Source organism: Pteropus medius, unplaced genomic scaffold (assembly GCF_902729225.1).
Source record: "Pteropus medius unplaced genomic scaffold, Ma_sr-lr_union100, whole genome shotgun sequence".
Lineage (NCBI taxonomy): Eukaryota > Metazoa > Chordata > Mammalia > Chiroptera > Pteropodidae > Pteropus > Pteropus medius.
This window is the reverse complement of record NW_024349803.1, coordinates 10,873,602-10,887,965: the sequence shown is the minus strand read 5'-3', so window position 1 is coordinate 10,887,965 and position 14,364 is coordinate 10,873,602. Positions and strand designations below refer to the sequence as shown.

Below are 14,364 nucleotides of genomic sequence, written 5' to 3'. Positions count from 1 at the left end.
GGCCTCTTCCCGGCGATCCTCTCCCTGGCCCCAGCCCGGCCCAGTCACTCTGAGAGTGGAAGGGACGGGCCAGGCCGAGGTTTCTTCGTTCAGTGACACGCGTTTCTCCGCTGATTTTCCCAAAACCACGGCGCAGCTCTCTCCACCCCACCCCCGTCCGTCCCTCTCCGCGTCCCACCCCCTCCCCCAGCCCCGAGCTAGAAGTTTAGCCCCGAGACAGCAGCAAAGGGCAGAGCAAAGGAGTCGTTTTCTTTCACCTGAAAGCTGCGAGGAGGCTTGGCGCGCCTCTCCTCGCTAGGGCCCGAAGTCCCTGGGCACAGGGCCGAGTGCGGACTGACCCCGCAGAGCGAGCACCGACTCCGCAGAGCGAGACCGGCGGATTTCAAGGGCTTTTGAGAACGTGAGCCCGGCTATCCGCCGGGCCCCCAAGCTCGCTGGGAGGGGGAAGGCCAGTCCGGGCTGTGCGGGGCGTTTACAAAAAGTGACTTGGAGATGAACTCGCCCGTGCGCGACTGGCCGCCCCGCTATAGGGGCGAAGGCGCCTGACGCAAGCGGAACTCAGCGGAGCCCATACGAATCAGAACAGAGAGAGGCTCCTGGCGCACTAGGGACTCCGGGAGGCAACTCCGCCAGAGACGCGGGTCGTACCTCGGGAAACTGGGGGGGTGGGGGAGGGGAAGAGCACAGTGAAGAAAACCCACCGAGGCGGGGACTGGCCTGGCGGGGAGGGGCGGCGGGGCCGGAGCCCCTCTCTGTTGGGCGGGCTCCCCATGGCCAGAGGCTGAGCTCCACTCCCGCCGGCCGCTCCCCAGGGGAAGGGAAAGAAGAGGGAGAGGAGCGAGAGGCCGCGAGCGAGCGAGCGCGGCGGCATCGGCAGTCTTCAGAAGTTTAAGACTCTGCGGCGAGTGGACTTCTGCGCCCGGACTCTGCGTCGCTCCAGCGCCAGTGGAAAAAAGCAGGGGCTGCCTGGCCGCGGCGCGCCGGCTTTGTCATGATGGCCAGCTACCCCGAGCCCGAGGACGCCGCGGGGGCCCTGCTGGCCCCGGAGACCGGCCGCGCCGCCAAGGAGCCCGAGGCGCCGCTGCCGCCGAGCCCTGGCAAGGGCGGCGGCGGCGCCGCGACAGCCCCGGAGAAGCCCGACCCCGCGCAGAAGCCCCCGTACTCGTATGTGGCGCTCATCGCCATGGCGATCCGCGAGAGCGCGGAGAAGAGGCTCACGCTGTCCGGCATCTACCAGTACATCATCGCCAAGTTCCCATTCTATGAGAAGAACAAGAAGGGCTGGCAGAATAGCATCCGCCACAACCTCAGCCTCAACGAGTGCTTCATCAAGGTGCCGCGCGAGGGCGGCGGCGAGCGCAAGGGCAACTACTGGACGCTGGACCCGGCCTGCGAGGACATGTTCGAGAAGGGCAACTACCGGCGCCGCCGCCGCATGAAGCGGCCCTTCCGGCCGCCGCCCGCGCACTTCCAGCCGGGCAAGGGGCTCTTTGGGGCCGCAGGAGCCGCGGGAGGCTGCGGCGTGGCAGGCGCGGGGACCGACGGCTACGGCTACCTGGCGCCCCCCAAATACCTGCAGTCTGGCTTCCTCAACAACTCGTGGCCGCTACCGCAACCGCCCTCACCCATGCCATACGCCTCCTGCCAGATGGCGGCGGCTGCAGCAGCAGCCGCAGCAGCGGCGGCGGCCGCGGGCCCGGGCAGCCCCAGCGCGGCCGCAGTGGTCAAGGGGCTAGCGGGCCCGGCCGCCTCGTACGGGCCGTACTCACGCGTGCAGAGCATGGCGCTGCCTCCCGGCGTAGTGAACTCGTACAACGGCCTAGGAGGCCCCCCGGCCGCGCCCCCGCCGCCGCCGCATCCCCACTCACACCCGCACGCACACCATCTACACGCGGCGGCCGCACCCCCGCCAGCCCCGCCGCACCACGGGGCCGCCGCACCGCCCCCGGGCCAGCTCAGCCCCGCCAGCCCCGCCACCGCCGCGCCCCCGGCACCCGCGCCCACCAACGCACCAGGCCTGCAGTTCGCCTGCGCCCGGCAGCCCGAGCTCGCCATGATGCATTGCTCTTACTGGGACCACGACAGCAAGACCGGCACGCTGCACTCGCGCCTCGATCTCTGAGAGTCCAGCGCACGCGGGATGCGAGGATGCAGGGACGCGCGACGCCGGCCTCGGCTGCAGCCACCGCCGCCAGCCCGACCGCGCTCCCGCTGCGGCCACCTCCTGAGCCAGCGCCCGCGGCCCCTCTGCGCCTCCTCGCTCCTCTCGGCTCCTCTCTCTCCTCTTTGTCTCTGCTCCTCCTGTGCTCGCCTCCCTACCCTCTATGCCCTTTCGCTCCTCCTGCCTGCAGGCCGCCTCTCTGCGCGCTTTCTGCAGGCCTAGTCTCCTCTCGGCGCCCCAGCATCTGGGCTGGACACCCCATGCCAAAATGCACGGCGCAGAGGAAGTGCCTGGGTCGAGGTGCAGCCGGCCGTTAGCGGCGCAGACCGCTTGGCCTTCTCTCACACACAGGTCGGTGCGCTCGCGCTCGGCTTTGCCCGCCCGGCTGCCGTGCAACCCGTGCCTAGAAGCGCGGGTTTGGGCCAACATCGAGCCCTGCGCCGCCAGTAACAGGGACGAACGTGTGTTTGCTCCGCGTATCCTGTTGGAGCCTTTCAGAAGCGGTTTGCCGGGGTCCACTGGGCGGGACGGGGGTTGGGCCCGAGCAGGGGGCCCCGCCGCCTAGCCGGGCGGCCTGCGCCTGGCTTTACACCACATCCCGGCTCGGAGAGAGGCTGCGTTTCCTCTGCTCTCCATCCTGGCGCCTCGGGCCCCTCCAGGCCCAAGCGGCTGGCTAAGGTTTTGCTTTAAAAATCGGGAGAACTAGTTCAGATGGTATTTTAAATTTTTTGTTAAGGAAAAAACTCACCGGGAAAACCCGCGAAGTATTGTGGCCTTGGGGTTTGCTAAAGCAAAACATGAAAAATCTTCTCTTCCAGGAGATTTGAAGTAGAATTCCTGTCGGGCCTTCAGAAAGCTGTATTCAGAGAGGTAGGAGAATATCCTCAGTAAAAGGCGATTTCCTCTACGAATTGAGGGGTGGGGGTCCCCCTCTACCTATTAAAAAAATCAAAAACAAATTTCCCCGGATCTTCCGAGGCAAGCCCCGAGTGTCGGGTGATCACGGCTTGCCTAGCGGACGCTGCCGGGACGGCCTGTCCTCTGCCCGTTTTTGTTTTTCAAACGTCTTGCTTCTCGCACCTTGGGCAGGAGAAATGTGAAACCTGGCAGCAGTCGGACCAGGCGGGCTTGTGTCCCGGAGCCGGCCGGCCCGAAACTTCTAGACCTGGTTGTTCTGTAATGTGCCGTTTGGAGGACCAAAATTTCTAGAGAGAACTAGAGCACTTTTGTTGTTTTGTTGTTTTGTCTTGTCAATTTCCGAATAAATTTCTTGCTCTTTCTTTTAACACGGACTTAATATTATTTCTGTCGCGCCTAAGTTTATTCAGCGGTTAGTTAAAAGAGGGAGGTTTTCGGCAAAAATTTATCCTTTTTCAAATAAACACGGATGAAGGGCAGCCGGAGTGGGGGGCGTTTGTGGTTGTTGCTGCCGCCTTGTTTTCCTAGGGATTGTTTGTTTTCTGTGTCATCACTTGTCTGTTGCGGCTATTTAACGTCATCAGAGACTTTATGTGCCGAGGTTCGTTCAGAAAGCGCGATTGTAGGTAGGATTTATTGTGTTTTTGCACCCATGCAAGTTTGTATTTTACCTCTTACACAGCCGGACTAGATGTGTGGGCTGTTTTCCTTACATTGTCCTCATACTCAAAAAATTTTTCTGGTCAAAAATTTATTCCAAATAGATAAAATCCCGGTTGTGAAAATGCTCAGTAAGCTGCAAACCTCTGTGCAAATGTAACTTTTTGGAGTGACTTATTATTTTTAATAATCAGAATTCATTTACCTCAAGATATGCGTGAAATCTGGGAGTATCAGAAAGGGGTGAACATACAACATGACTGTAAAAATCTAACCTTTTTTTTCTTTTCCTTTACCGAGACTTTTCAAATAACGAATTAAGACCGGTGCTTCCACTCAAGCACAGGGGCTTTTGACCAGGCTGCAGCCCTGGTGTCCCCAGGCGGGTTAGGGGAGGTCAGTCTTCTGCCCTCCCATCAGATGACAAGTATCAGCCAGCCCTCACCGGGACTGGGGCGCAGCCCCCTACTCTGACCCTGGACAGAAGTGGCTGCAGGTCAAAGCCGGCCAGTGGTGGGAAGGGGCTGCGCAAGGTGGGGGTGCAGGCCACCCACTTCATCCTATCGGATGGTCATGCGCTGGACGGTCAAAATGTATCCCCCGTTTATGTGTAGTTGGAGCCGAGGGTATTTGGCTCCAGCTCAGCCTCCAACCCTCCCTCGGGCATCCCCAGGAGGGTGGAAGTTAGAAGCCATCGAGGTTCCAAGGAGCATCACTCTCAGACAGCAACAAGAACCTGCCAGAGCCAGGGTCTAGAAAGAGCAGGCTCGAGTGGAAGGCTCAGCAGGGGTGAGCAGCCCAAGAGGATGGTCAGGCCTGGTGTCTGGGTGCTTCTAGCAACTTGCTGCGCCTTTGTCTGGCTGACTAAGGGGAGGTGCAGAAAAGAAAGTGGACTGCTGCATGCTCGTCTGTTTGTGCTCTCTCTGTGGTGTGAACATGTATCCCATGGGCAGTTGCGTAGTCTGCGCCTGCTGTAAATGTTTAAGTCGTATTCTGGTGACAGGGTGGGAGGTGTGTGTGTCTGTCATTCACCTTCAAAGAGGACCTATATTTGGGGCATTGTAGTAATATGGCTAGTACTCAGGGAGTGCTTACTGGAATCACAGTGTGTGTTACATTCATAAGTCATTAGCATTGTGTACAATTATGTTCTGGGTATATAACGTGTACAGTTATGTTATAGGTATATAATCCTGGCTTGCTGGATGATAACAGATAATACATACAGAGCCTTGGCTCCAGCTGGTTGAAGCTTTCTGTTCTGAAGCTAACAGCACCTCCCAACTGCTATCCCAAGCAAAAAAACAGAGGAGCAGCGCCTCCAGTGAGATGAGGAAGTTGGCGTAGGATAGCACTCGAGGACAGAGCCTCTCTCTGCCCCCAAGAACTGAAAGACAAGAGGGACCTAAGGCCAGGGAGAAAGTGGCAGCCTCACCAAGTACAAAAGATGAAATGAAGGAATTGGTTTAGTATTCCTGGTCTACACAGGGATTGGAAGAGGTGAGAGCAGAGAGACACATCTTAACCCCACTTCCCCATCAGTGCCCACAGGAAGATATCTTTCTATAATTCCAGCCTTAAGGGGTTCTCAAAAATTGTATCGTTTGCTCATTTACCCCCAGTGCTAAAAGTTCAATGCAATGGCTGACTTTCTTCATCTCTCATTTCCTCTCTCTCCTCTCCCTCTGCATTTTTGAGCTTCTGTTAGAGAAGATGACTTAAGGAATCCCCCAAGTGAAGGCAAAAGTATCTGAGAGAGTTTCTGATATATAGCAATTATACTTTAGCATATATAGTCTGGTCTAGATGGCCAGACCGCGTGAGTATATGTATATGTGCTTGCCATGGTGTACTGCAAATACAACATAAATAGAGTTTGATAAAAATGCCCAATCAACATTTGCATGTCTTGGATAATGAGTCGCTACACATAATATTGAATGAGGACTATGCATGCGCTTGCATGTATGTAAACATCCTCAAACTCATCACTGACAAGATGACCCCCCCACACACATTTACACAATCAATTCTTGGATACCCCTGTCCCCTAACACTGCCTAGCAGTCTTGCAGGGAGGGGTGTCCTGTTCTCTGGGGGATCCAGGAGAAATCTTTGCCAATACAGTACACACACCAAAGGACTGTGGAATGGGGATCTAGGAGAATGGCCCCACACTCTACTTCAGAGATTGTCCCAAAACTGCTTCTGCCTTGTATAAGAGTTCACTGCCCTGCATCTCCAGTTTGGGTGGGCATGAAGCGCAGGAACTCTCACCTGATGTTAGGTGCCCTCCTGTCCTTGCCTGGGCCTGGGACCAGCAGAGGCTGGAGCTCCCGTCTGCAAGGAGCCCCCTAGTGGTAGGTGGAAATCAGGGGTGGACCAGGGCTTCTTGCAGCCAGAGGGGCAGAAGATGGGCTGGGAAACTAGGTCAGCCCCAAGACAGTCTGCCCATGAATGAGCTCTTCCTTTAGTGGAGACTTGGAGCATAGGAACTGCTGGGTCAGGCTTAGGAGTCCTGTGGTGCCCTCGCTCTGGAGCTAAGCTGGTGGTGACCTTACCTTCTGTCCTACTGCCCCCATAGTGTACCTCCTGTGTCTTGGAGTAGGCTGTAGGATCTGTAGGAAGGGATAGAACCAGGATCCCACTGTGTGGTGAAGACCAGAGGCATGAAGCAGTTGGGAGCAACCTTCATGTCCTCAGTTCTGCCTTCAGGACAACCAGAAATTCAGGATTCTTGAAACCAAGTAGCCTATCGACTTTCTACTTTCTGGAGAGAAGGCTCGGTTCCATCACGAAAGAGTGTCTGCACCCAGTAATCCCAAATCTTATTTACATTTTAAAAACCTGGAGTCTTAAGAGAAGGGGACAGCTAGAGGTCACCTAGCTAACTGGTGCAAACAGCCTTGGAAATTTTAAGAAGACACTTGAGAGCACTGAGCCCAGCTGCCCATGTGGGCTCTCCGAGTGGCACAGGTGCTGCTGCCAATGTTGGGAGAGCTTAGTGGGTGAAGGGGGAGCGTGGCAGAAGGAAACCCAGGGCTGAGCAGATTGTACCCAGGAACTTCTGTGCTGAATGTTTGCCCCACAGGCTCCAGCTCAGTGGTATACTCTGACAAGCTTGTTCTGGGACCGTGTGACCCCAGGGATGTGACTTGTGCAGGGTGGGGCAAGGACAGGAGCCTGTCCAGAAGAACTAGTATGGAGCCCAGTAACATCCTTTAATAACTGTGTGACCTTGGGCAAAGCACCCATTCTGAATTTCAGTTTTCTCATCTATAAAATAGAATTATATATACCTTTCAGAGTTATTACAATAATTAAATGTTCTAATGTCAAAGTGTTTGGTTTATAGTAGGTGGTTTTCCTTCCCCTATAGAAGGAAGGAAGGAAGGAACGAAGGAAGGAAGGAAAGAAAGAAATGCCTTTGGTAATAACTCTGCAGGCTCTGACATTCTAACCCAGGGGCTATGGCCACCCCTGTGTGCCCCAAGAGCCCAGACCACTGATCACGTTCCCTGGTCTGGGCCCAAGCGCTTTCGTCCACCGTGCCCAATCCCCTTGACTCTGGGAGTGAGGTGCATCCTGTCGCCGTTGTGGAGAGTACCCCAGCTCGGGGCTCTTCGAATCGCCCTCTCGGTTCTCCTAAGGCACTCTGCACTGCTATACGAGGTTTTCCTTTCTCGGAGAAAGGTGGCTGACCTGCGAAGTGACAGCGACCCAGGCGCTTGCGGCCGGGCACAGTCGCCACTCTAGGCTCTTGGGCTGCCGCCTGCCGCCCCCTACAGCTTCCCTTCGCAAAGGGGGGTTGTTTGAACTTTTCCCCTCCCTTTTTCAGAAAAGCTGTAGGGAGGTTGTGGAGGTCAGCTCTTGGGAGAGGCTCCCCTCGGTCTTTGTGGAGAAACGGGAAACGTGAGGGGAAAACGCAGGAAGCGGGTTGGGCCGAGCTTCAGTGAGCAGAGGCGCCGCCCGCGGGTATGAGCGGGATGGTGTGGGGCCAGCAGCTCCGAAGACTGTGGGGCCGCCATATACCCCGGTCCGCAGGCCTATTGGCGGCGCTGCAAGCGCAGATCCCCAGGCGCGGACTGGGCGCCTCCTGGCAGCTCTAAACAAAATTCAGGGAGAAGGACTGGGCCCGCCTGGACTGCTCCTCACAGCAGGGCGGGCGGGAGGCCCTGATCGTCCCCCAGAGGTGCCGAGCGCACAGGGCAGAGGCCGCCTGAGTCCCCGCCACTCCAGGAGGCCAACTTGGTTCTCTCAAGTTGGGAGCTCAGCCTGATACTGTTGTCCTTAGTAAAAACGCTATCAAACCGAATAAAACAAAACCTTTCCCCGGATTTTCCTCTCTGTACAAAGGAAAATGACTTCTCTAAGCAAGCAAAGAAAAGGATTGGGCAGGATCCCAGAAAACTTTCATATCTAGGGATGAGGAGAGAGGGAGAATGTGCCTTTTGCTTGTTGTTGTTGTTGTTGTTTGTACCTGGGGAAAGGAAATTTGACACATTTTTTTAATCTCCCCCCAACAACCGCTAAAGGCTGTGAGTGTGACCAGTCAGGAAACCGAGCCCCTGCCCGCAGTGACACCGGTCCTTTGTCTTCTTTCCTGAAGCCCCCACGACTACTGACCGCGCCGAGATAAAGGCCGGGTCAGAGCCCTGTGGATTCCCGAGGGAGAGGGCTGTGGGGCCGTCCTATCGGCCTCTTCGAAAAGACGGCAGGAACAGGGGCCACAAGGACAGGGGCTGCTCGCTCGCCCCCAGGCCCAACTAAGGCACCATTCCCTGTGTCCCAACTTGGCTTAAAAGTCTTCTGCCGCTAAAGTCCTTTGACCCAATTCCCACCAGCATTACATTTTCCAATTTTAAGGCTCCCGGGGGCGAGAGGCCGCGGATCCCCACCGAACCTCTCCTGATTTGGTCTTCAGAGTGGAATTGTGCGCAATTTTTGCTGCGACTCGCGTTCGCTGTCGCTGGGCTCGGTTGCCCAACAGGATCCGAACTCGTGCAGTGTCTGTCGCAGCTGAGCCTCTGTACCTTCTCGCGGAGACTTCTTCGGCCCTTGGCCTCAAATTTTCTGCGTAATACTCTCCCATCGGCGAAACAGGTCTGCGGAGATGGCAGGAGAGCTTTTGTGAGCCGATCTTAGTGTTCTCTGTGATTTAGAAACGCGGATGGCCGCGGAACTCAAGCCTCCGCGGCGCTCTCTGCCTGACGTCCGTCTCCCCAGGACACACACGGAGTCCTTTTCTCCGCAGACAAACCCAGGTGATGAGAGTGCTGCGCCGCTCGGAATCCATCCAAAGCAAGAAAGAAAAGACCAGCCGGGCGACCTGCAGGTGCGGAGATGCAGAGACCGTCAGCGGCCACGCGGCGCGCCTCCCACGCACACCAGGTGGTGCCCTGGGGCCCCTGGCCCGCGCAGCAGCCGCATATTTTCCCACGCCAGTGGTGGTTCGCCTCCCTTCATGATGGCTTCTGTGGTTAGGGGTCCCGAGGCGCCTTCCGTGAACTGATCAGGGCCTCTTTTTTTTTTTTTTTTTCCCCTCTTCCTTGGGGATGCGACCCGGAGAGGCAAAGAAAAAGCGACAGACCCAGGGAGTGAGGCCCTGCAGCCTCGCTTGTCCAGAGCGCCTTCCACCTCTTCCTTCTCTCGCCCTTTGCCCCCTCCAGCCGATTCCAGGATCTTGGTCCCCAGTGAAACTGGAGCTGCCCACCGGCCGGCAGATGAAAGATAAAGACGCCCGGCGGCGCCGAGGCGCTGACCGGATCCGGGCTTCCCCGCACCCTGGAGCAGCATGTGAGATCCTGCTTCCCCGGGAGGCACTGACCCAGTTCGAGAGAAACGGGTCGGCTGAGCAGTGTGCACACTCTGCCATCAGTCACAAACAGTCGTGTTTGCGTGCAGTGTGCATGCACACATCTTCACTCAAGGGTGCTCACGAGGGTGTCCCATAACCGTGTGCACGTACATGCATATGTGTGTATATTTGGTGTGCATCTAGGGAGACAGGCACACACATTTACACACGCGTGATGTGCGTGTGCACACGTTTGTACACTGTTCTTGCGTTTGTCCTGTTCGCGCGCTGTGCGAGCACTGATGGAACTGGCTGCTCGTGAGTAGTAATTACGCCTCACATTTACACAGACCTTTACAGTTTTCAGTCACGATTTTCACAACTACCCTGGGAAATGCTCACTCTCCTTTCGAATTTTTGATGGGGAGACAAGCCAAGAGAAGTTAAAGGGCGTTTGTTTGCACACAGTTTGTGGGAGACTGAGGCCTGCCAAAGACCCCGCCCGCTGTTGAACGCAGATGTGTTTGCCTGATTGGCTCCGAGGTTGGCTTGTTTGGCAGGCCGAGACCCCACTTCCGGCGGCCCTTGGCTGGGCTCGCTCGGAGACCCAAAGCGCCGGGTGCCGGATTTCAGTTCATTCGTTGACAGTGCACTCTTCTGGAGCTCGGCGACCGGGTTGCGCAGAGCAAGAGAACTGGGGGCTCTCTGGAATGCCTGGAAAGAGCACCCATTACAGCAAGAGAACTCGGGGCTCTCTGGAATGCCTGGAAAGAGCACCCACTAGGTTCCAAAGCCTGGTGAGCCTGCGTCTCCAAGGCAGCCACGCCAAGCAAACGCGTGGTCACAGAATCATTTCACCACAGCAGCAAACCCAGGAGCCTGGTGTGCCAGAGCCGGAGGAATGAACGATACTTGACTTCATTGAGTTTCTGCTGTCTGGAATCTGTAACGACTCTACAAGACCGGAGCCTAGCGTGCCCATTTTACAGAAGGGATTAGTCAGAGGTGACAGCAGTACAGTGAGTTGCCCCAAATTCAACAGCCAGGAATTGACCAAAGTCAGGATTGGAATCCCCAGTTAGCTGTGTCTGGATCCCTAGACCACGGCCCATCTGCCCTCAGCACAGATGGCTAGGTCCCTGCTCGCACCACTTCACCTGAGCGATGCTCTGAGCCATCCGGCTCCTAGCCTCTGACTTCTCTCGCCAAAGACGCGAAGGCTATCCTAGCTCTCACCAGCATCATTAAAAAGGTTTCCACACGCTTGGGATATGTTTTATATATATATCCCAAGCGTGTGGAAACCTTTTTAATATATATATTAAAAAAGGAATATATAAAAATTAATATATATATATATTCCCTGTGTGTATTGAGTTTTCCTCCTTGCTTCTTCTTTGGGGCATTTTGTTGTACTCGGTCCCAAGCCCTCACTCTCCAAGACTGAGGTTGCCTGAGGACTGTAGCTTGACCATATCTCACCAGTGCCCTTGGACCGCGACGCCCGGCTCCTGCAGACTGAGGTCGCGGGTGTCCGGGCTCCAAGGTCTCCCCCAACCCGGCAGAGCTTGGGAGCTGGAAAAGAGCCCGCTGCGCGGCGAAGTCGCCTTGCGGCCGCACAGCCTCAATACTGCCCTCTGCTGGTGCTAAACCACATCATCGCTGTCTCCCTCAATTAGCTCCAGGCGCTGCGCCCACGAGGGGGTCTCGCGCAGGGCAAGCCGACTCCACAGAGCAGAGTGGGTAACCCCACTCTCCCTGGATCCTGAAAGTAGCTGTCGCATCTTCAACCACTGCCAAGACCCTCCCGTATTTCTTAATCTCTGGCCACTGCCTCCGCCGGCTTCAGAGATTCCAGACGCTCCGACCCGTGGGGTGTTCAGAGAGCCAAAGCTCCGCCCTGGCAATCCAGCTGCTCTCAGGCGTCTGCCCGGGTCCCCAGAGAACCGATCCTCTGGGAGGAGAGGGGCGGGGCGTGGAAAGCCGCAACCCGCAGACGTCCACTAGGCGCTTCCCCGCAGGCCACTGGCGGACTCAGGGGACTCCAGGGGAAGCCCCAGGTTGGGCTCAGGCCCCATTACTCTCAGCACCATAGCACTGGTTAAGCATTGACCCATGATGGCCCACGGGTCAAGGCCAGCTCCCAGAAAACCCTGTCCCCTCTGCCCCCCATAGACTTCTAACCCCACTTAATAATTGCCTTGGCGTTTGGCTGTCTCTATACGTTGCAGCGCACTTGCTTCCCCAACCAAATTAAAGGCCCCTCAAGAACCAGGAGGAGCTAGTTCCAGGCCCGCACAGCACAGGGCCTCGCTCAGAGCCTGCCTAGTCTTGGCAGACCTGGTTCAAGATGCCTCCATCTTCGCTCTTGAAATAGGACTTAAGCAGTGAGGCCAAGATGGGATAAAAATTAATCAATAATCATACCTGTGCATTTCCAGCGCAATATATTAAGACTACACATTTTTGCCTTTCCTCTATTTACAAAGACAATTCAAATTGAAGAAAATTGGGGAAATAAAACATTAAGATGCACAAAGAAAACAAAAATTATAGATAATCTCACCTGCTCCCAACCAGGTAACCCAGTTAACATTTTGGTTAGTTAGGAGTCAAAAATGCCTTCATTTGAATCCTGGATCTTCCTCCTCAGAAGCTGTGTGACCTCGGAAAAGCTGCTAAACCTCTCTGAACCTCGTTCAAAAAGTTGGAATAACAATGCTACTACATTGAACTTTTTTAAGTATCCAAATAAATAATTACATCATTTAGCCTGGTGCCTGTACAAAGAAATCCTCAATACATGGTAGCTACTGCTCCTACTGCCTCCGCAGCTGCTACTGCTATTGCTTCTGGCATTAGCTTTGGTCTTGGGGAACACTGCAATTGCCCTCTCCCTCAACTCCTGACCCCATTGCTTCTGTTAAACACAAGCCTGAATCCTGGCACTAAGCCGGGCCTAGGTTCTCAGGGCTAAAGAAGTCATTTCCAGCACTCTGGTTGGGCTGCTCAGGACCTACTGACAATCAGGCCTGGGCTTGAGCTGTTTATACTAGAACCGTTAAAACAGGAAAATATGCAAACACTTCATTCACAGGGATCCGGCTATTGTTGGGTCAGAAATGATATTTTTGTTTCTAAAATAAAAGGTACATTCGTTGCTTCACACACATACTTTTTTTTTTTTCTTTTTCTTTTTTTGATTGTGTCTAGAGCTAAGAAGTCAAAGCAAATGATCTGGTTCATCTGACCAGCTCAAGCGGCGAATCTGGAAAGGTCCCCTTGGCCTGAGTGCTTGTTTACATGTGCTCTGACTAGCCTGAACTTCACTGTGTTATATTTTGTGTGACCACAGACTAGGTTCTTATCTATCTCCCAGACTTGATAGGGATACCACCTCCATTTAGAAGAGGCAAATGAGAAATTTCATAAATTACATTAATTCGACCAGCCTTGTTCCAGTAGATTCAACGCACATCAGAATCTCATGGAGAAAGTTTATAAAGCACAGATTTCAGGATCCTCTTCAAACTGGATGGCTTTGCCTCTCTGGGGCCAGTGCTTGGCAATCTATGTACGTATATCTGTAAGTCAGTTCCTCCAGGTGATTCTGATGAAGCCATGGAGCCACATCAGGGAACCACTGCTGTTCCCAATTGAATTGAAAGCTGAAGTTTCTCCAAGTGGATTCCGGAAAACAGACTCCAAAGAATCTTCCATTGGGACCACATGGAATTACAAAGAGCTTGGTTCAAACACCGGACGTGTGTGTGCGCGCGCGCGTGCGCGCGTGCACGGACAAGGAGGCAGCAGCAGGGAATGCATGTTTATTTTTATATGTTTTTATTGTGCCGTTGTCTGTGCACATGTCAGGCCCCTTTGGTCACAAGTAACAAATTCATTAGAGCTGGCTTAAACCAAACAGTGGAGGTGGGGGAGATTGTTAGAAGGATTTGTAGGTGATCCTTGGAGCTTCAGGCAGGGTGGCAGCCAGACTTGGTGAAAGCCTGAAACCAGCTGAAGGGATAGCAGGAACCTACGTAGCTTCACTCTGCAGACCAACTTTTCTTGCTGTTCTGACCAGAAGGCCCAGCATTGCTATAATCTCTGCGTCCCAATATCATTATCCTATGAGAGAGAAATTGGCCCACCTGGGTCAGGTCCCCACCCTTGGTCCTGTCAGCTAGAGCTGCTGGCAAGGAGGAGAGTCTGGTAGTGGTTTCTGGTGGTCTCTTCATGGAGACAGCAGTCGTGGCCCTCAGTGAAGGCTAAGCAGACACCCCAAAAGTCTGATTTGCATCAGTTTGACCGCTTCCGCCACTCAATCAGTAGCTCAGAGATACCTGATACTACTCCAAAAATCACCTGGGGGGGGGTCTTACAAAATACTATGCCAAGGCTTCACATCTGGGGTGTAGCCAGGATATCAGGATATTTCAAAGCAACCCTGATGATTCTAATATACAGCTAAGGTTGATAATCAGCAACAACCAAATAGGAAACCTATAGCCAATTTAGCCATTTCCTAAATACACAAAGTACAAACAATTAGGAGGAAAATTATGAAAATCTAATGAGTTGCGCATGGCTTATTTTCATCTAAATTGGAGACTGACTTCCTAATCCTGCCCCCCCCACAAAAAAATGCAATGATTGTTCACATTTGACATTTTCTAAACCTCTTGGTGTGAGTGTTCAGTTCAATTTCTACAGAAACTTGCCTTTTCTGGAGATCCTGAGGCACTAGAACAAAGGATGGTTCCCTGTCACCTTACTTGACCTTAGTCCCCCAAGGATCACCTGCTCCTGCTCCTTCTTTTACAAGGTT

At 54.4% G+C, this 14,364-nt stretch overlaps 1 protein-coding gene across 1 annotated transcript; it reads left to right on the top strand.

Annotated features, from left to right (window-relative positions):
- The first annotated feature begins 630 nt into the window (after positions 1 to 630).
- Positions 631 to 3,447, top strand: FOXL2 (forkhead box L2). The gene has a single exon (XM_039836828.1). It carries the CDS (start codon positions 992 to 994, stop codon positions 2,120 to 2,122), a length of 1,131 nt encoding a protein of 376 aa, XP_039692762.1. The 5' UTR covers positions 631 to 991; the 3' UTR covers positions 2,123 to 3,447.
- Positions 3,448 to 14,364: the final 10,917 nt, after the last annotated feature.

Coding starts and splice junctions, on each gene's coding strand:
- FOXL2 (XM_039836828.1), top strand. CDS start 992: ATGATGGCCAGCTACCCCGAGCCCGAGGACGCCGCGGGGGCCCTGCTG.